The sequence below is a fragment of the Oreochromis niloticus genome, linkage group LG3 (genome assembly GCF_001858045.2).
Source record: "Oreochromis niloticus isolate F11D_XX linkage group LG3, O_niloticus_UMD_NMBU, whole genome shotgun sequence".
Taxonomy (NCBI): domain Eukaryota; kingdom Metazoa; phylum Chordata; class Actinopteri; order Cichliformes; family Cichlidae; genus Oreochromis; species Oreochromis niloticus.
The window spans coordinates 42,129,486-42,152,322 of record NC_031967.2 but is presented as its reverse complement, the minus strand read 5'-3'; the positions used below and the strand labels follow the sequence as shown (position 1 = coordinate 42,152,322).

At 38.5% G+C, this 22,837-nt stretch overlaps 1 protein-coding gene across 7 annotated transcripts; it reads right to left on the bottom strand.

Annotated features, from left to right (window-relative positions):
• Positions 1 to 1,129: 1,129 nt before the first annotated feature.
• LOC100703852 (protein NLRC3) lies at positions 1,130 to 17,891 on the bottom strand. 7 transcript variants are annotated; one of them, XM_019363341.2, is made up of 13 exons: positions 17,185 to 17,582; positions 13,478 to 13,545; positions 11,535 to 11,601; positions 11,177 to 11,248; positions 10,875 to 10,970; positions 10,462 to 10,545; positions 10,090 to 10,179; positions 7,508 to 7,716; positions 5,324 to 7,112; positions 4,967 to 5,140; positions 4,592 to 4,765; positions 3,947 to 3,993; positions 1,130 to 3,678 (listed from the first exon to the last, which is right to left on the bottom strand). In XM_019363341.2, the coding sequence occupies exons 3-13, from the start codon at positions 11,594 to 11,596 to the stop codon at positions 3,146 to 3,148; spliced, it is 3,330 nt and encodes a 1,109-aa protein (XP_019218886.1). In that variant the 5' UTR covers positions 11,597 to 11,601; positions 13,478 to 13,545; positions 17,185 to 17,582; the 3' UTR covers positions 1,130 to 3,145. The 7 variants fall into 7 exon arrangements, with proteins under 7 accessions (XP_019218886.1, XP_019218885.1, XP_019218888.1 ...); XM_019363340.2 differs by having other exon boundaries at positions 11,535 to 11,604; positions 17,185 to 17,580; XM_019363343.2 differs by lacking the exon at positions 17,185 to 17,582 and adding an exon at positions 13,636 to 15,972.
• Positions 17,892 to 22,837: the final 4,946 nt, after the last annotated feature.

Genomic DNA, 22,837 nt, shown 5'->3' with positions numbered 1-22,837 from the left:
CCACAAGCTGCCGAACTCAGCGTTTGTTGAATGCAGAGTTCATGTTGTTTTGTTACGGCGGTAAACGAAGCAATTTCATCGGCACAGACTCCAACACAATATCTCACATTTTTATTTGAAAATGGGAAACGATTTAGCTATTATTGTGCTAATAATGAACAGAATATGATAATATCTGTAACACGCTGTTAGGCTGAAGATGCTGGGCTAAGATAAACTGTAAACTTTACTATGAAAAACCGTGAGAAATCCAACTTTGGTTGAATTTTGTATAACTTAATGTTGAATTTACAATATACTGGGGGGGAAAAAAAACGGTTTTGTACAATTAATCAAAGAAAAGTTTACTGCATTGAGAACTGTTCTGTTCTCCCTGTTTCACAAAGAAACAAGAAAAGCCTTATAGCGGCATGATCTTTACAAACACCTCCAGCAGCTCAATAACCCTGCTCATGTGCATGTTTTAAATAAAAACAATCTCCAGGTTCTCAGTAAGGTTTAAACAGATTATTTAGGAACAGATTTGTACTGGCTGGAGACATGATGTCATGTATGTAAACAGATAAAAAAAATAAACCTCTGTGGTGCAGGTTTGAATTACTGCTACCTAAACTACTAACTGGAATAAACTGTACTAGTCAGAGATACGGACCAATTTTTAAACAAGATGATTTTGTTGGCAGCATCCAAACATTTTAATAGTGACGTGCGGGCCTTTGTAGTACAAGTAATTTTCTCAAGATACTTGCTGTAATTTCTTGTGTTTAAAAAATTGTTTAAATTGAATTAAATAACTAAAGCGGTCAGCACAGTGTATGGAATTAACCAAAACATCTATTCTGTGTTAAAAGAACTGAAGCTAAGCTAGTGGCACGCTGGAGTCCGTTTGGTGTAATACCAACTTGTAACACAAGATGGTGCAGTGATGACATAAAACTGAAACTGTCACTCTGTCAGGCATAAATAAAACTTTGAAATTTGCAATGTAATTAAAAAAGAATATCTTAAAGCCAGATATGTAACTCTTCTGTGTAATTATTGTTTTTTCATATAATTAAAGCTGACACAGAAGGTAATGAATGCAGCTTTTCAGTGGATACAGGATAAACTCACTTCTTATCAAAACACGTTTTAGGAATCTAATGGTTTATTTTTAACTGGTACAAGAAATGCACACAGTAAAAAAATACAGCAGGTAATGTGGAAAGATATTTATCTTACTTACATACTTTTAATAATATCAAAGAAAGAGACACTTAAACTGAAAGCTACTCTTTGAAGAAGAATAAAAAGTGGAACAAGAAGCATTTAAAGAAAATGATTTCATATCATTTGGCTTTTCTCCCCTAAACCGATCTCAGCTCAATCTACACAGAGCAGCAGAAGCTGACAGCAAGCAGATCATAAAACATACAAATATAATTGGGTGGGGGAAAGGATCGTGTGTCCACATTTGGAGAAGTCCTCATTAACTTTATGAAATTTTACCTTTCACTACTTTGTCAATAATCCATTTTTATGATAATTTATTTTTTCTGCAGGCCTGAGTGGTTGGAGTAATCCATTGTAACAGAATGCTGCCAAAGTATTTCTTCCTCATAAAGAGTCTGTCACCTCACTGACTGTTCAACTTTTACTTCAGGCTGAGAGAACAGCTTGAACTATTAAATCACTCACATACTGCTTTTAAAGTGCTGAAACCTGGATCTTATTTGCTGTTAATATATCACATCTCATTACGAAAGGATTTATTTTTGACCACAAGATGCAAATTTCAAACACTGCTCAAGTAGATAAAAAGTGCTTTCTTGTTTTTGCTAACGTGCATATAGACGTTATACTGTTAAACATAGTTAATGATGTAACACATGCAGTGGAAAACAGTGCATCTCTAAACAACAAAATGTAACAACAAACTTTAAAGTGAACTTCTAAAATAGTTACAAACACAGAATTCACACAAAATACTGTTGGTGGACAAAGCAAAGGATAAATTCATGAATAATCATTTTAGCAGCTTGGGTCATTGGATAAGAACACCTTTGGTATTTAATTTAACGGTTAAAAATTTTATTTTAGGAGAAGCTTTTTGGAGAGATATTTATAGTCGCCCACAGAAAACACCTCCTGGATTTTGAGGCTTTTATTTTGCTGCTGCCATTTTTATAACTTTTGGTCTGAGCCTTATATTTCAAGTTTGTTGACTTGGTTTTACTTCCAACTTTTGTTTACTTTTGTTTAATTGGATAATAATAGACAATAAGTATTCAGTCAGCATCAACTTTTAATAGCTGTTGTTAATGTGTTAAGCTAAATCTATTCAGTCATATAATGTGTCTATTATTACAGGGCTGTTCTAAGAAACACTTCCCATTAGACCCACCTCACTTTTTTTCCCAGTTCAACAAGGTGTTACTTGTTTTTACTTTACTATCATTTCTATCAGTGTGAAGTCTTAACACACACTTTCTGGTGCTGTGTTCCCAACAAAAAATGCTGACCAGTTTCTTTAACAAATAACCCCAACAAAACCATATAAAAGTCTTAGTTTACAATTCCCATTAAACTTGTACACATTAAAATAGCCAAATAAACATTATTGTTAACAACAATGAAGTAAAAGACAGAATAAGTGGGAAGTAAACTGCCTGCAGTCTCTGTCTGTCTGTCTCCCCTCCATATACGCAGCTCCACTTTTCTGTCTGCATCACCGCACATTTGGTTTACACAACTTCCTAAATATCCTTGATTTGATCCCGAGAACAGACAAAAATCTGCCAACACAAACCTCTTACAGCTCCCAGGTTTATCAACCTAAAGAGGTACTTACATGGTAGTTTACATCTATATATAATAAAAAAACCTCAAACTTCAAAGACAGCACTAACGTGTCTCCATGTTCTGGCTCCATGTTCTGGTTCAACAGGGCTACATTAAGCTGGTGTGTTGGTCCTCTTTATTTGCCTCTCTAGATTTCAGGTCTTTCTCTATCTACTTTTCTCCGGTTGAAAAGAAATGATTACTGGGAGCAATGTTTAGACCGGACTCACTAACTAACTAAGGTTTAGTCATAGATAGTAATTGCTCCTATTTCTGTGAAAATCTACTCGTTTGGCTGTTAACCTGCCTGCAGTGAGAGATGTTTCTATGTTAGCTGACAAAACAATACAGATGAATGAGTGTGAAGAGCAACGGCAGGGTAGAGAACATCAGTGAAGGTTGATTTGAAGGTGTGGAGGTGGACGAGACTGTCAGAGGAAACTCTGTAAAAGGACAAACTTTTGGCCTCCGAATCCAGATACACCCCGACCCGACTGGAGCGCAAGGCCTGAGAAGTTACACAGACCTTCTCTTTGTTGTGCTGAACAAAAAAACCCTCATCAGCAGAAATCAGACACCACGACTTGTCATTGTGTCCCAGCTTGCAGGCATCAACATCCCCTTTCCTGCCAATATTTCTGTATGTTAACCCAACACAGAAATGCTCTGACACCTCAAACTCAAAGTAACAGCGTCCTTTTAGTCCCTGTTCACACAGAACCTGCAGACAGCGATCAAACCTCTCTGTGTGATCAGGATACGGCTGCTCCTCCTCCACCCAGGTCACCTTTCTGTTCCCTTCAGAGAGCAGCAGGTTCTTGTGAGCTGTGCTGGAGTCCAGAGTGAGCTCACAGGCATCTGGAGGTAAGAAAACACTTATATAATCAGTAAATACAGTTTATGTCCACTGTTGGCAGCACTAAGTACATAGCTCCAGGGAAATAAGTCAGAGACTGAGGGAGCTGTTCTCTAGAAGCACAAAAACAAAAATCTGTATGTGACAGTTAACCTGTAGAATCTGTTTAACAAATAAATACCTTGTGTAACGCTGTCAATGACTCCTAAAGAACAAACCGTAAGATTTAGACATTACAACATTCAGCACTTCAGATTTACAGATACTCACATTTCTTGAACCCTGGTTTCTTCCGGTGACTTCCACCATGTTCTAAACTGTGGAGAAAAATTATAGTAGTCAAGTATTAATGTATCTATTGCCATATTAGTAATATGTGCATCTATTGTTTTCAGTACCCAGCACTGATATCTTGCACATGATCAAATTTACTAACAGAAAAGTTGAAAAACATTGCATTTTACAATTTTCAAAGCCTGAAACACCAGCAAAGAAAGCTCAAGGATGTGATGTTGGACAGATTTTACTCAGATGAAAAACCAAAAAACAAAGCCTGTTAACAATTCAGATGGAACAAAGATTTAAGTTCCTCATTATGGGAAATGACCTATAAGTAGCTGCTAAGGCAGAGAAAACATCTACTGATTTTTGATGGTTTGCCCCGATTATTATGAGTCTTGTTTGTCAACAACCACAAGGAGACACATTACCTTATTTTATGTTATTTGGTTATTCTTTTTTTTTTTACCATTAAAAATGATCATTTTAGGGAACAGACTAATAGAGCAGTTTGTATTAGCCAGACCACATCCTTTAAAAATCAGCAGAAATAGTTTCCTGGGGCGTTTATATGCTAACTTTGAACTTTGGGACCATCTCCATTACAGTGAATGACACATGGATACAGTTAATTACTTGAGCTGGCTGAGCTGGTATTGTTTATCATCCTTCAGCTCAGAGAGCTTCTTTGCTCCAGTTTCTCCTGGATCGTTGTAGCTCAGGTCCAACTCTTTCAGGTGTGAAGGGTTTGACTTTAGAGCCGAGACCAGAGACTCACAGCCTTTTTCTGTCACCAGACAACCAGATAACCTGAGAAAACACGATATTTGATAGATCAGAAAGTATTTTAAACAAATAAAATAATGGCAATGAAAATTAGGTTCTACATAAGAACAGATCTTGTTCTGTTTAAATGTCCAAAGAACAGGCTCTGCCAATTATATTAAATTGCTGCAGGTTTGGTGGGTTGTTAATCCATAGTGGTGTTGAATATAAGCATTAAACATGTACCTCAGAGTTTTCAGTCTGCAGCACTGACTCGACAGTCCTTTACACAGCTGCTCCACTCCTGAATCTCTCAGATCATTGTTGCTCAGGTCCAGATGTCGTAGAGGCGAGAAAGGGAAGGTGAGACCAAAGGCCAGATGTTCAACCCACTCTTCAGTCACTTTACAGTCTGCTAGTCTAAACAGGGTGATAGGTTTTTAAAGAAAAAATGTTTAAAGCTGCACATAAAAATACATAATGAAGACATAATTTCCATTAGGGACAGGGAGGATCTGTTCCCTCTACTTTCTATTAATATTCAAGCCAACAATCTTTCTTAAGAACTTCATTAAGGGTTAAAAAGTCAATCTGTTTACTTACAAGGCTGTTCTGCTGCTCCTCACTGCTGGTATCAGCCTCCGTCTGCCTTCATCTGATGTGTTGTAACTCTTTAAGTCCAAGACTTCCAAATCATTCTTCGATACCTGCAGCATGTAGGCCAGTGCAGAGCAGTGCAGGGGAGTCAACTCTGTTTTTGAACAATCTGACAGTTCGAGATATTCCTGAATCTCATCTTTGACTTTGTGATCTCTCATCTCGACCATAGTCTGGAAAAGGTTGATGCAGCTGTCTGGAGAGAGGTTCTTCCTTCGCATAGACTTGAGATAAGTCAAGATTTTCTTGTCAGTATCTTGACTTTGATCTGGTGGAGTCAGCAGACCCTGAAGGACTCTGCGATTGGGTCCAACCAGGAGGCCAAGAAGGAATCTCAGGAAGAAGTCCAGGTGACCATTTTTCTTCTCCAGCACTTTGTCAACTGTCACCTTTAAAAGATCAAGTAATGTATGTTCTTGGCTCTTTAGATCGAGGAAGCTGCTGAGCTGTCTGGTATCATTATTTATGAAACAGTCATAGACGTGGAGAGCTGCAAAGAACTCCTGCAGAGTCAGATGCACAAAGAAGAAGACCTTTTTCTGGGAAATGATTTCTTCTTCCCGAAGAACTGTGGTGCAAAATCCAGAGTACATGGATGCTTCCTTAATGTCAATGCCAAAGCCTTCCAGGTCTTCCTCATAGAAGATGAGGTTGTTCTTCAGCAGCTGCTCAAATGCAAGCTTGCCGAGTTTCAGAAGAAATTCTTTGTGTGTTTTCAGAAGCTTTTCTTTGTTTGTCTCAACCTTCTTGTCATATTTCCTGCTTCTACGCTTTGTTTGTGCAAACAGGAAGTATGACATCATCTCTGTAAGAGTTTGAGGAATTTCAGTTTCAACGTCTCCTCCAAAGACTTCCTGGAATAACACTGCAGAAATCCAGCAGAAGATCGGGATCTGACACATGCTGTCGAGACTCTGTGAAGACTGAATATGTTTAATGATCCTTTCAGCAAGACCAGGATCATGACTAAATCTCCTCCTGAAGTATTCAGCTTTTTGAGGATCATTGAACCCTCTTATCTCTGTCACCATGTCAACATGTTCTGCAGGGATCTGATTGGCTGCTGCTGGACGGGAAGTAATCCAGAGGTTTGCATCAGGAAGAAGGTTACCCTGCATGAGGTTTGCTAGGAGATTACTCATAGATGTTACTTCCATGACAGATGTTATAGTTTTAATGCCTTCAAAGTCCAGCTGAAACCTGCTTTCATCCAGACCGTCCAGGATCAGAACAATCTTGGTTTTGGTATAATCCACTGAATCTTTGAGATCAGACAGTGTGGGGTGAAATAAAGTCAGGAGCTCATGTAGGCTTTTGTCTCCTTTAATCAAATTCAGCTCTCTGAAAGCAAGACTGAAAACAAAATCTACATCCTGGTTTTCCTTCTCTTCGGCCCAGTCAAGAATGAATTTCTGCACAGAAAATGATTTTCCAATTCCTGCGACGCCCTTTGTGACAACTGTTCTGTGAGGTTTGTCTTGACCAGGCAACGGTTTCAACACATCATTTAGATTTATTATTTGTTGTTCTGAAGTGTGTCTTATCCGTTTATGTTCGAGCAGCCTGGCTTCATGCTCTTCACGTGACCTTTCACTCTCTCCAGTGGTTATATGAAGCTCTGTGTAGATGTTGTTTAGTGAACTCGGCTTGTCACCATTACCTTCAGAGACTGAGGAAAATTTCACTTTCATTGCTTCTTTTAATTTCTTCTTTGCCTCCAAAAGATTCATTTTACCTGTAATGCAGTGAAACGCAACAAAGATGCTCAGGTGGTTAATACCAGTTCGCTTTAATTTGGTCAGAGAAAAATGCGAGATTATAAATTCCTGACTTGATTTGGGGACTTCCACTTTTCATTTTAAGTACTGGTTTGCAGATAGCTTTAAATGAGCAATAAGGCATAAAAGTTCTTTATAAATGCACCCAAGTTAGCAAAACCCTGATACTCTTGCACTTAATTCATGTTATCACAGCTTTTGAGCTCCCTAACAAACTTATCTTTATCATTAAAAGTTAAATATAATAAATGATTCCAACACTGACTAATTCTTGTCACCTACTCTTGTCTATAGCAAGTTTTTTTTTTTTGCAGTAGTAGAGATAGTAGTGATCTTAAGTATATAAGCTTACCTGTGTCTCCCTCCTTGTCTGTCTCTTGTTTTAATGTTTTCCTGGATTTCTTCCCACACTGAGGACAAGGACAGTCTGCTGGTGATTCAGACTCATCCAGGTCTGAGCTGAGACACAGTTTGCAGCACCAGTGTTCACAGCTAAGCTGAACTGGATTCTTCATAACATCTTTGCAAACCGGACAGGTGGATGGCTTCTCAGTTACTGGTCTGTAGAAGATTTACCAATTAGACCTTAATTTAATTACCATAGCATGTTTTTCGCTAATGGATAAATGATACTTGTAGTTGAATAAACTGATATGAAAATGGATAAATGTTTGCTCTTAACTGTGCTACAATAAAATCTGAGAGGACAAACTTATATCACAGACTAAATTTGGCATATTTCTCAGAAATCATACAAATTACTTTCTTAAAAGCCCCAAGTAATTATTTTTTTGAAAGTTCAGTCTCTGCCCTACAAAAGAGTATTTGGTGCACATTAAGAAAAAAAACCCACATACATTGTTGATCAGTTTGGGGTTAAATCAAAATTCTGAGATTGAAGTCGAAATGTAGAGATTAGTTGTTGATTCAAGACAAACTGCCACAGCTGCTGTAACCTCTACAAAATGCCTTGTTTAGATGAGTTAGTGAAACAAACTGATCGGCCGTCTTGTGACACAACATAAATCCTCTTTATTGGACGAGGCTTTAACCATTGACATCCTTGCGTCTGTCCATTACCAGCCATTTCATTCTATACAAATCCCCTCTAAGATGCAGCTTTCGCCATCATCTATTCATCGTCCTTATATTTAACACCACACTATGTTTAAGTGCTAAAAGAGAATTTCCTTCCTTGTTACCAAAACTGACTCTGAAGTACGATTTCACTAACTCAGAGGGTACAACAAGCATGGCAGTTTGGCTTGAAACAAGAGGTATTTCTCCACATTTCTACTTTTTCTCTAAATAGAATTACTACTTTAATCTCAAAATTTCAACTTTATTCTCAAAATGATCAACAGTATGTTTTTTTTCCCCTAATAATCTTCCATACTGCTTTGCCTCATGTTTCCCAGCTTCCTCTCCATCAGCTCTCTCAGCTGGATCTGATAGTCCATGTTCTCCTCTGCAGTGTCACTGAGCTTAAAACAGTTAAGTCACAGTTCAAAACAGTTTCCCCTCCCCCACTGGTTCTAGTAATAGTTGCTCACAAACAGCACACATTACAAGACAATAAAGCTAGTCTGCAAGATGAGAGACTTATTAGAGAGAGACTCGAATGTCAAAGAGAACCACCACTGCAGCAATCTGTCCATCCTGAAGGCAAGATAAGGGAAAAAAAAAAACACAACTCGCTATTTAGGAGTGACTTAAATTTTTAAAACAGCAAACAACTGGAATAAAAATAAATTTAAACAAATGATTATGAGTAATGGCCTTGAGCTGAACTTTATGCCCACAACAAATTCACATTTGGTCACATGGGTCTAACTAAATCTTTGGTGTCCACTACATTTCATATTGTGGATAACAATTATCACAATATTGCCCTAAATGACTGTGATATGATACATGATCGAATGTTTCATCCATACTGTCCACTTTTATCTCTAATACACGTTTCCCTGAGCCTGTTTGATTCAACATGTTTGCCCCAGAAGCAGCATGAATGCCAGTGTCGCCTCAAACCAAGTTTGTGATCATTTCATTGTACATGCAATTCATTGCACATAAATTCAAACCAAACTGGATCGCTGACCTCTTCTAACTCATAAACCTAACTAATCACACTGCTCCTCCTGGACCTGGCGTTAATTAATTGTTTAGAGCTCCCTTTCTAGTGGCTGTTCTTTAAGCTTGAGTTTCAGTTGTGTGATAGAGTACCTGAGGCCTAAACACCGGTGCCTCTTTGTAAAAGCAGGATTCACAAACCCATTATTATTGTAATCCGCACCGTGGACTCATGTTCTACTTGTCCTTCATCAAACAGCATTCAAACCATAGCAGAGCAAAATTCAGAATAATTGCATTTCCTCCTTCAGCCTTAATGGGCTGCATCCCAATCTGCTTCACTCATTATTAACTTTGTGGAAAGTAGTCTTCCAATATGCCCTCATATGCTGCTTCTGAGGCAAAAACCCTCAAATTAAACAGTTTCAAATTCAAGGTTTTGTCTGCTCCTCTCTCCTCGCCTTGGTGTTCATAAGGCAGAAGTGCTAAAAACATCATTACAAGTAAATTATGAATTCCTTTCCTCAGTTGCTTTGTATCCAAGGGTGTCTAATAACTAATCCTCCAGGGAGAGAGCCCACTAATAATCAGGACTGCCAGTACATCTGTCAGATGCCATGGCACCAGTGTCCTGCAAGGCACTGCACTGCTGTTTAAATTAGTTCATGTGATCAGTCTTAATCTGGTACATCACATTGGACAGATTTACAATGAACACCCTCATCCCTCATAGAGACAAATACATCAACACTATGGAAGTCCATATCAAGCACTAAGTAGAGCACTGAATATAACATTGTCAACCTGCTTAAGAATATTTGTAATGCAAGATATTTCACTCACTCAGTAAATCAGAATTACCTTAGTGTCTTTGTCCTAAAACCAAGTGGCTCAAACCTGGATCTGTCGCTCCTCAGCGACATGGACCCAGACGGTGCTGGCAACTGTGAACTAGACAGAAAAGAATTCATTTGAAACATTTTTGATCACAAATGCATTTGGTCAGTCTTGGTTATTTCAACCCCCCAGAATGCAGCTACAGTCCAAGATGCTGGAGTCAGTGTACATTTGCAAGACATGGGACTTAGTGCAGCAAGGACTGAATGGCAAGAATGAGCTCCACAACAACATCCTTTTCACTGAAGATAGAATTAAATCAATAAACCACATGATAGGCTGAGAGTGGATAGTTAGGAGTGAGTGTTAGGTACTTTTAAAATAAATGGGAATTACCTTTGTGTCTTAAAACCGAGTGGCTCAAACTTGGATCTGTCACTCTTCAATGACATGGACTCAGACGAAGCCGTCGACTGTGAACTAGACAGAAAATAATTAATATGAAACATTTTTGATAGCGATATCATTTCACTGAATTGTGTCTCATTGTGTCTTACTGTCTGTCATTTCAATCAAATTATGACAACACACCCCAAACACACTTTTTCTTGTAGATATAAACATGTTCACAAATACATCACTCTTAGCAATTTCAACCCCCCTGTACTACTAAAATGAAACAACGACCTCCATAACAACAACAACCTCTCCATTATGAAGATAGGATTAAATCAATACATCCGATGATGGGCTGAGAGTAGATAGGTAGTGGTGGCTGGAAAGTACTTTTTAATATAAATGAGAATTACCTTTGTGTCTTAAAACCAAGTGGCTCAAACTTGGATCTGTCACTCTTTAAAGAAATATCGCTTGGCGCTGCAGATCCAGGTCCCATGGACTGTGAACTAAACAGAGAACAGTCTGCTTACTGAGTGAAATCAATTTATTTGATTTATACTGTTTGTCAGATATCAATTTACCAAAACTTTCAATATAATGAAGCATTTTCATTTTAATTTGAAGCATGTCCACAACTCCTCATTCTTTTCAGAAGGTATTTCGGTAACAGATTCAGCAATGATAAGACATTTGTTAGGGTTCATAGATTTACCTTTCAAAGCCGAGGGGCTCAAACTTGGATCTGTCACTCTCACTCATGCTGGGAGTGGTACTCATCTGTGAACTTGAAGGAGATATGGTTTCAGGTCTCAAACATGCCAAAAAAGCCCCCAAGATGGATTTTTTTTATGCTGGAGATGCTGGATGAGTTTCAATAGAATTGTCTGTTTTATAAGCTCTCTTTTTCAGCTCTAATAACACCAGCGAACATTAAGAGATTGATTAATTCTCGACACAATGTGCAACACCAATCTTACATTTCTCTATATGAAGATCAGCATTTGCTGAATACTGACAGTCTAATTACTAAAGGTCTTATTGGTGAGATCATCCATTAAGCTGTTTATTACCTGGTTGGAGTCTCACTGGACGACTCAACAGACACAGATCGCTTCCTTTTCTTCTCAGTCATTGTTGCTGCTGGGGTGGACAAACATGGCATTCATTGGAAATAGTATGTAACACCTGTGCAGTTCTGTTCTTACCTGAGGTTTCGGCCACAGTCTTGTAGAGTTATGCAACTGAACAAATATGTGGCTACTAACAATCAGCTGAGTCTGTCACCAGCTGATTTTCAGGGTTTATTTTCCATTTTATTTACCTAATTTAGTGGTTTGCATTCTTGTGAATTCACAAGTAAATAATCAACTTGTAAAGCCCTTAAATCCAGAATTGTAAGTAATACTTTTGTTTACACTTTATCAGAATCTGTTCTCAAATGTTTTTGTACAGTCTAGGGGAAAAATAATTTAAAAAAAACCCCCCAAAAGTCCTGGTGAAAGTCTGTGAATCTACTGTTAATTGTACAATAACAAATCACAAGCCAAAACAAACTGAGTAACAGCCAGGGTCCGATCCAGAAAGCATGTTTAGCTAACAACTCTGACGTTGTTGATCAGATCTAGATCTAATCTGGTGGTTTCCTTTGCCCTGACACAATCTGTATTCATTATTTACAGTGGCTCATGTTTCCCGAATTATACTGAAAAATCTCAAATCTATCCAAGTAACATGTAGACAGCCATATAAAATCATTCATTTTCTCTAAAATGTTTGCCTTACTGATAAAACTTTACATTAAAGACTTGGTGCCTGTGTTCTTTTAGTTTAATGTCTAACAGTTAATATTACTAAACTCTGTTACAAACACTCACACTGGAGAACATTAAAGAAGTTCTTTTCTGTAAACCTCACAGGGGACTTTTTATCTACTAATGGCAGAAATAATGAAATCAGTAGATTAGATTTCTGCTGAACATTAATGAAACTGTCATGAACTGCAGCAAAAACAGCTCTTTAACAGAAAACTGACTTGAGCGTGGATCTGTCAGTGAACTGTGTGTTTCTCCATATTTTTATTTTTGGTTTCTGTTTCCTACATTTGTTTCTGTCAGGTTAGAGCCAAAAAATAACATTCAAAAATCAAATATGAAATTTGGATTCCAGCGTTAAATAAAGAAAATTCAATGTAACAGACAGCATAAAAACAAGTTACATGTTTTATTTAAAATTTTATTCATTCTATGGTAATAAAAAAGTAAACTTGACTGATTAAAAAGACTCTTTTCTTCACTCTCGGCTTTTAAGATAAATATCATGGTCCTCACTGACACCTGTTTATATTCCCCAGTCCTATGTTCTTCATTTAAACACCTGGTATCAAAGCTCCACTGATAATGGCTTTCTCGTCTGTAATCACACATGTCATTAACTCAGAGTTAATTGAACTCACTCTAATCTGCCTTTTAGGAACATAAACATATACAAGTCATCGAAAAGGAAACTCAAAGTTATCAACCTCAGATTCTGTGTTTTGTTGAACTTGCTTCCTAGAATAGGGCCCAGTAGGATAAAGGCAATAAAATGCAGTCAGAAGGAGGAAAATACAGGGAATCACTGAAGACAACAGGAAAATATAAACAGAAAAACTCAAGATTACAAATGAAACAAAAACATCATACATACTGTGCAAAACCTGGAACCATGACACAGTTGTATGCTTCCTGTTACAACTGTTTCTCCGCTGGAGCATGACTCGATGTTTGCATTTACTCGTTTATATATGTTAATGCTAATTAATGCGCACATCCAAACTCATTATAGCTGTAAAAGTTCTAAAACAGATGAAAAATCTTAATGCAAATGTTCACAACGTCATGGCCTGACTGCAGGCAACCTTCATGAGGAGAAAAAAGCACATAAAACTTAGGAGAAAAAAATGCTGTTTGTCTTTCTGGTGTTGCTCTTTCCTGAATGACTGATTTAAAGTGACTTCATTCAGTGTTTTACTCACCAGAGTTTGTCGGGTAGAAATAGGCAGATTAATCATCTAGGTACTGATGCAGTGTATTAGCTGGTTTTCTAGAAGAAAAAGAAAATCTGTATGATGAAAACTGCATATATGTCAGGTCAAATCGGAAACATATATTCTGATAGCTCAAACATTTGCACCTCTGCCTCACTTTATTTCTTATGAGGCTAACATTAAGTAACGTGGTTGATTCTACAGGGTATCGAAAGGAACCTGCTTATTAAACGTGGCTTATCTCATTACTGCAGCTGCCTGATTTCATCAAAGGCAAACACACCCAGGAAAGCACCAAAAAAAACAGAACTACAAATCTAAATGCTGCAACACCATAAAAATAATGTACACAGAAAATATTAAATACTCTGTCTGTAAGAATAGGATGTGATGAAAACAGCTTCTGTTGTTGTTTCTAAAGTTGTGTAACGTTACATAAAGTTTCCTGCGCATGTGACCACGTTAGATCTGAAGTCGCCAGTTTAATCTCTGCCTGTCTGACCGTCTTCATCAGCCACTACATACTCTGCAACTTGGATCTGTGGTATCTCTCTTTTCCTCTTTTAGTCTCAGAACTTATGAATTTTGATAAAATGAGTTCAGAGTTTTGCAAAACACCTTCCTGTAACTGTTTACCAATAAAAGCTTTATAGTTAAAAAATTGCATCTCTTCATAGGACTGAAATGGGGATATTTTGCTTTTTTGGTGAATGTGTAAACTGCTTTAGCTGAAGTAAATACAGTAAGTCACTGATTCTGCAAATTACTGCATTCTGTGTTTTATACAGTATGAAAATGTAAATTCTACAGCAGTTTCCGATACAAACACTATTATCTAATTAATGCCTGTGCCTGTCCTCTCAATATATGAAATAGAAATAACAAATACAGAATTAGAATTATGATACTGTAAATCTGAATTACAGTAACTTATATTGGCAAATTAAGTGTAAACGGAAAAAAAAACTAATCCTAGTAAAGTTCACATTCCCTTTTTATGCAGCATTCCAAACAATGAAAAGACATATTCTTTTATTTTATTTTGATTAATTAACATGTAGATATAAAGAAAAAACAATATCACTACAGAGGACAGCAGTTTTAATGCCAAATGTTTCAACTTGAGTAGCTCCAGCTTATATAACACTGTGACAGCCTTTATTTCCCCTCTTGTAATGAATAAACACATTTGTGCTAAAAGGGCACGGTGCCAGCAGTTCTACTACAGTGCTCTACTTTAACTGGTCTTATTGTCAGTTGTTAAAATGTATTTGTCTCCATGTTCCCAAAGTTGCATCTGCAAATGTATTATTTCTAGTGCTCCATCGTTCATGCAAATTCATAGGTGTCAGTATCATCTTCAGGTAACAATGCAAATGATGCTGATTAAGAATATTTTGAATACATTTAAAATAAGAACAGCTCTCTGACTGTAGCTCTGTTTTTGTGATACAACTCATCATTTTCTTCACCACACTACAGATCATCAGTGTGTTTTTACTGCATACATCCGCATAAAACTGATGTAAACTGTGTTTACATCAGAGTAACTTATCTGATTGAATCTAATAGATGCTATTTTGAAAAGAGGGAGAAAGATTTCACAATGTATCACTGAGGATAGAAACAGGGTGCAGAAAATTCTCAGCCAGATCTGCTCCTTTGTGCAAGGAGCAACAGGATGAGCACTGACAGAGCTGCAAAATGACCTCCAGCGGGTCACTGGTGTGAATGTCTCTGACCAAACGTTCTCTAGTGGGCCCTTCAAGCTAGGCAACGGCACACTGACTGCAATTATGTATCCGGGTAAAATCCCTGGACCCACTGTCAGACTCTGGTGCAGTGGGTCCTGGCTTCCTCCTGGTGGCCTCATGTGGTGAGGGTATGTAGGCAGTTCCTGGAGGATGAATTAATAGATACCACTCATGGCCTCCCACTCTCACCTAACCTAAATCCTGTGGAACACCTCTGAGACTTTTTGATTCTGTCCATCAAACATAAGGTTGTACCTTACTGTCCGGCAGCTGAGTAATGCTTTGGTCCAGATCTAGGAGGAGATCCTCTAGGACACCATCCATGGTGTTGTCAGGCATGCACACAAGCACGTGGGGGCCACAGAAACTACTGAGTACCATTCTGAGCTGCTGCAAATAAAATTGAGCACAATGGACAAGTCCACTGCAACCTTTTTTCAGTTTGATTTTCAGGGTGTCTTTGGATTTCCTCTGTAAATCGACTGGTTCATATATACCGCTCATCCACCGATTCATGAAAACACTTTGCTTGCACAAGTACTTTCTATCTAACATTTAAACACATTCATACTCTGATAGATGCACTGGAGAGCAATTTGGACTAGAAAAGCCAGGGATCAAACCACCAACCTTACAATTAGTAGATGATCTGCTCTACTTCCTGATCATTTTATTTTCAATCAATCAATGTGGCATCATTTCATTTCTAACACATTACCTGGTACAATTCAATTCAATTCAATTCAATCTTTATTGGCAGACTTCATGTCCATGAAAACAAGATAGAAACACACACACAACCCCCCCCCAACACAAGGTATAAACCATCAAATATATATATATATATATATATATATATATATATATATATATATATATATATATATATGTAGATAAATAAGTATATAAAGCATTTGTAAAAATATAAAACCATAATATACATAAAACACAATTACTTAAAATAAATCAATAAATACACAAACACTTTAACCAGTGTTTTCTCAGACTGGATGAGTAACGGGAACCACTCACTGTCGGATCTGTAAGTGCTAAAATTATACTGTTACTCGAACCATCCAGTCGTTCTCTAAAATTGTACATTAACTTTCTTAAAAGTGCTTTAAAAGTCCAAACACCCACAGCTACAAACATCTGACTGGCACTACCACTTCTAGGTATCCTGCAAAGGATTCTCATCGCATCATTATATGCGACATGCAGCTTCTGCATGCTACATTGTTTGTAGGATGACCACAAGGGGGCAGTAAATAGCGGTGTGCAATACGCTTTAAACAAAGCCACTTTAACTGGAAGTGAACAAAAGCTGAATTTGCGTGCAATAGTGTTTGCCTGCACATAGCGCTTACATCGTTGTCTGTATATGTCGTCATCATCATTCATTTGCTCAGTAATAAAGTGACCGTTCCAGTTCAGCTATCCAGCATGACTGATTTGAAGGCGACTTTACCAACGAGGAAATTCAATTGAGTGTCATGCAGTAGCAAGAAGGGAGACGTCAGAAACTCCAAATTTCCCTAACCTCAGGTATTTTAGAGAAACCTGCCTCTTGAAATAAGGCTCTGACCTACACCGAGAAGCCAACATATTAAATGTACCGTGACAAAAAATATAATAAATAGATAAACAAAATACAATAAAAAAAAAACCAACACTGGGTCAACTATGTTAAAATAAGCTGGGAGCAGGCCAACTTATGCCTTGATCGTGCAGGTGGAAATCAGTCACACAAGGCTAAATTACTGCATGTTGTTGTCAAGTTTCACAAATTTAGTACATAAACAGGGAAGTGGGAGGGCTCCCCGTTTATGCGCAACACTGACAGCAGGCCTTTTTACGCCTCGACTCTGTGCTGGTGACGCACTTTATAAAGCGCTCGCGACAGCAGGAAGCCAATCACGGAGGGATTTCCCGCGACCTTACCTGTTTGTTTACTGTTTTTAATCCAAAACGTGCTCGTCTGCCTCTCTCTGCTCATCAGATAAGAAACGAAGGAGAATTCCGTGGCGTGGGACACAGTTCGCCTCGACTGCGTGTGACTGTTTGCAGCGGAGAGCCATCAAAAAGCCATTTTGTCAGAGTAGGATGGTTTCTCAGAACACCGTTTTTATCCAGAGTCTTTGATAAAGAGAAGATAAAATCCCCCGAGGGAAACGAATAAAAAGCTCCAGTGTTGCTGGCTCGTGATGTCATCCTATGCTGATGTTTACAAACGCCGCTCTGAAGTTTAGGCAAAACGCCCAGGTCACGTGATCACGCGTCACCCAGCTTCACCCACAGCCTTTCACAAAATGCATTATCAAACGTGATGACAACAAGAGTCCACTAGATGTCCCTGTGGAGACTGATGTCAGATTATTTTGAGGTGCTTATTTGGACTAAATTAAAATATTTTGATGTCAATGGTTTTTATGTTAATATGATGAAAAGCAGATTTGTTCAGTGATTGTTTTCATCGTGTTTTTATTGCAAAAACACTAGTGCAGGTTTAATGTCTATGACAGCGGCACACTAGACACACACACATACACACACATGCTGGTGCTCTGAAACGTGTGTTTGTGTGTGTTCATGCACACTGCACTCTCCAACTGACAAACCGTCTGTTTCTTCCTCTGAGACTTTATCAGTTACCCACTCAGGAGATATTAGATGCCCCTAGAACCAGTCTATTTTTGAATAAAACTAACTGCAGTAGGATTGCACAGTGATTTTGTGGTCTACAGGCTTATTTGGGACAATTAAAAATAACATCAAGAATCACATCAATGTACGTTATTTTAAAAGCATCATGAGTTACAACACACTCCTTCCTGTACTGTTTCAGGAAACACTTCATTTCAGCATGGGGTCCACTTCTGGGGGGTTTCAAAATGTCACATGAACATGTTTGCGCAACACCTGGTACGGCGGTTTAGGAAGCAGTGCCTGACAATAGTTCTGCCACAGAGGTGCCATGGCAGGCTTGAGATTAAAGTAAATGAGTTGTTTTGCTCACTCTTTCTTTTGTAAATATGTGCTCACATGATCTGTAAATTTAAGACCATCGTGCTTCTCTGTAGTCACTGACGGGCCCAGTGCTGTTGAGAACACACAGGTAGTAGGATCATTTTAAAAATAACACAAATAATGAAGAGAACAGAAAATGGCCAAACAACAACACCGGGGGGAAAAATCCTCTTCAGAAGACTGAAGTTTCACTGTATTTTTAACATGACTTTCACATCTAAAATGTTGAATATAAGCCGCTAAAAGTAGCAAGAAACTCAAATAAACATCAGTTTGCAATTTAAAAAAAATGTTGCTGTGGATACATTTACCAAATAGTTTCATAATACTTACATTAATATTGTTCATAAAAAAGAAAATACAAAGAAAATACTGGCAGCTGATTATGTTCCCTGATGTTAGTCCAATCTAGAGGGATGAATCTTTGAATTAATTAATCCTTTATTTCTGCCTTAAAAACATTTTTGAAAAAGCCGACCTGCCCCCGCTGCTATGGTTTGAAGTTCAAGAATGTTAATTATTTATTAAGGGTTCTTGAGGTAGCAACAAGGATACAAATGCTGATATAAAAGTACATGATGAAGAAATACCAACAAATGACAGAGAGATGTGGATGAAGGAGGCTGTCGTTCTTTGATGATGAGACTAAAAAGGTCAAAGTTTGCTTTTTTTGTTCTGACTCTATCTTGAATCACAACAGACTTCTGTAATCTGTATTTTAAAAAGCTGTTAGTGCATATCTGTTTACTGGTTTGATTTACAGGATATGTAGAAACTCCCTACTAACCGACACTTTCGTTTTTCCGCTAAACGGTTTAACACATGGATAACTGATTGAATTATAGACTGTGCTGTTCTATGTGCTTCAGCAACTTGTTGCCTCTGTGTTTTTTTATCTGAACATCAGTGTTTGTAACGATCATTTGTGGTGAGTTATGCTTAAGAAAAACATCTTAAATAATGTGAACTCCCTCTAACAGTTTGTTAGCACATTTCATTATACTTGAACTCAGTGTGTTAAAAACTTTATTTACCACTGGAAGACAATCACTTCAGATGGACAAACATTGATGAGGTTTAAAGCCAGCATTAACCTGATAGTACCTGTTAAAACCTCCCAATTCTTTTAATCTTTGGGCTGAAGGAAGGACAATACTCGGTGTATAAATGCTCAAACAACAATTATTTATTTCCATATAATTCAACACTTAAGAGCATAAGAACCATCATGATGGGGAGACCTGCCTGCAGAGGGTCACAGCAAGTCTCAAAATGGTGACGGGTTACTCAGCCTTTTATAGCCTCTAGTAGCCCCCACCTAGTCGTAAAAGCCTAAACATTCACATGTTTTCTCTCACTCGACGCCTAAGTTATGACCTCGGCTCCCTGTCTTTCTGCTCTCTGTAAGGTGGGGGTATGGAATGTGGTCTGTCTCTTCTATTATCAGAACAAGGCCTTCTGCACACAACATTCTCTTCATGATTCAGCAGTATGAAATGTCAAGAAACAGTGTAACACATTCAACAGTGTCGAGTAATACAGGTCAATCCAATAGATCTAATGATTTTCACACTCTTTTAAGTCAGAAGTATAATGCAAACTAAAACTACATACTGATCACACACTCTATATTAAGGGGTATAATATGATCTACAGCAGTATCATAATTCAACTACTTTGATTACAGATATAAGGTAACATATGATAACAGAATAATCTCACAATTCCCCCTTTTGATCTCTTTTTAAGAGATCACTTATAACATACACTCCAGCGTTACAAGGTCCAGTTCTTCTTGGTCCTGAGGCCCTCTGTCCCCCTTTAACGGGTCGACCATATGTGGGATGACCTCTGTGTTTACGCAGTTCAGATGCAAGAAAAATTAGATTTACAACCATAACAGCAGTTACAGATGACACTCCCATTACCCCCAGTTCTCCCACAGCTTTATTTTGGTGCTCCCGTTTTCCACCCCCATTTTTGGTGCCACCTTATACCTTTCAAATGTACTCAGACTAGAACCTCTGTCTAAGGAGCTTTAGACGTAACCAACAAAATACTAATAAAAATAACACAAACTAGGGCCCGTTGCAGACATGTCCAAGCATAAAACTATCCCTCTCTCAGTTAGCGAAAGAAAACAACCCAAAGCTCACTGATAAAATCAAGCTAGCGCTAAGCAAAACCCAAAAATCAACCAGAAATTCACAGGAAAGTTTTGCTTCCTGCCGGGACAATATTGTGTAGGAATGAGAACCTCAGGTACCGTAGCACCTTTGGTCCTCCTTGAATTAAATCTCAATCACAGAAAATGCCGTACTCCGACCTGAAACTTACACTATTAATTCATCATTTTCACTCTGTGCCTCTGCTCCTCATCAGGCTGTGTGAAGCACAGCAAAGAATTCAGTCAAGGCCTTGAGCCATAAACAGACATCACGCACAGACATTATTTTCATAACCAAACTGTTTTAGACCTTATTCCCTAAATCTACATTACTGCCCTTTGGGTGACATAAAACACATTCTAAATAATCAACGATAATCAATGGCTCCTCATGAAAATTATGTATTGGGATATTTGTGTGCAGCATTTTGCATATCAGCATAAGCATTTGTTAGCAAAGCATTCTTCATTGCATCAGCGTGTATGTGTGTGTGCATCACTCTTCATTGCACAAGCGTGTGCATGTGTATGTGTGTGGATCACTTCTCAGTGAATTGAATCAGCATTTTGATGTGTGTGTGTGTGTCATTTTTCACTCAATCAACGAGTGCACATATGTTCATGTGTGTGTTTCTTTTCATCAGTGTATGTATATGTGTGTGTTTGTGTGTGTTTGTGCTCATCACTTTCCTGTTCTGGTGTCTTGGGTAAACCACGGCCTGAAGCGTGCCCTGGGGTCCTGCCCTCCTCCCCCTCAGTCCGTTTGCGACCATTGCTGCTGCTGCTCAAAGTTCAGTCCATCCTAGTTCTGGCCCCAATTGGGGCAGTCCTTTTCTCCAGTGTCCATGCTCACCGTGGGTGAAACCTGCATCTTCCTCTGTGTTTTTGTCCATTCTAAGGTGCCTTCTGACCTCAGTTGCTCCTCCTGTCTCGGTCACGCCCTTTTTGCTGCCGTGTTGGTCCATCACTGTCCTGCACAGTGTTAATGCAGAGTTATCAAGGTCAGCATTCTTTTGCTCGGCCTCAGTTTTCATTCGGGCTTGGCAGGCGTCTCGTCACAGCTCTGTCAGCTGAAGCTGTCAGAGAATTTTCCCCCGTGTAGTGAAACGGGCCTTAGGTTTAGTGCTCTCCATCTCTGCTGCATGAGATCGCTTTCCTGCAGCACTGTTGACATTTTCAGGTTGTTGTTGTGGGTCCAGCTGTTGCAGCATTTGGTCAGGGTCACGTAGAGGGGAGAGCAGGAGTCCAGGTCAGCCTCGGCTTTCAGGGCCGGCAAAGCAGCCTGTAATTAAAAACCAAAAAAAACAAAAAACAAAACAAAACAAACCAAAAACAAACAGAAGTGTACGAACAGGAAAATGATGTTGTGTTGGCTGTGTTACAACGAGAGGGAAGAAACACCTGGCCAGGCCCTCTGTCAGCCTTCTCTCCCCCTTTTTTTTTTCTTTTCTCACGATATAATCAACTCATAACCCACCAAGTTGACAGGACAACCTGCACATGTTCAAATTCTTAAGATCATGTTTAAACTCACAAAAGAGAAATTTTCTTTCCGTCAGTAATCACTTGTGTTGTTCAATCATCAGAAAACATCTCACAATTTGACTGTTAACCACTAAATTTGTTATTTCATCACTGGTTGGTCATACCAGTCTCTTTATTTTCTTTTTCTTTGAAGTTAAATTGTTGTCCTGCAATCTAGAGGGTTTATTTGTTAGTAATGGATAAACTTCATCATTAACAAAAAACAAAAAACAGGTGTATGTTAATTTTTGCTGCTTTAACCTTGCTGGAAAATCTTCACATGTTCATGAGTGTAAGCTGTTTTTTCATTGCATGTGTGTGCATTTGTAGGCAGGTTAATTTTAACTTTTTCTCAAACTAGGCGTTACCTTACAAGGAGCCTTTCTCTCACATTTCTCTGCTCGTGTGTGTTTTTGTTTCACCTCTTGTTGTGATGCTCCGGACGCCTTCCCAACCTCCACAAGTCTGTTGGCCCCAATTTTGTGTTAAAACTTCTCTTAATTTCTCCTCTAATTCTCTCCTCGCTGCTGTCTGTTTCACAGCTGCTGATTCGTGCTGGGTGTGGTTCCCATTACTATAATTTTGCTTCGGCCGCTGTGCTTGTGGGGGCAGTTGGTCCAGGTCCGTAGCTTCCTGTATTAACACACTAAGAGATTTATTTAATTTCATTTTCATCACTGTTAAACAGATAAGCAGGCAACACGCCCACCTTGACAGCGCAAACTGCACGTCAGTCTCCCAACACATTCCTCTCTCTGCTTCTCAATAATTCTCCACTACACACCTCTTACTCTCTCTCTCTCCTTTTTTTTATTATTTTTATTACACCACAGAGTAATACACCCAATTATGCCCGTCTATCTCTACGTGGCTCCA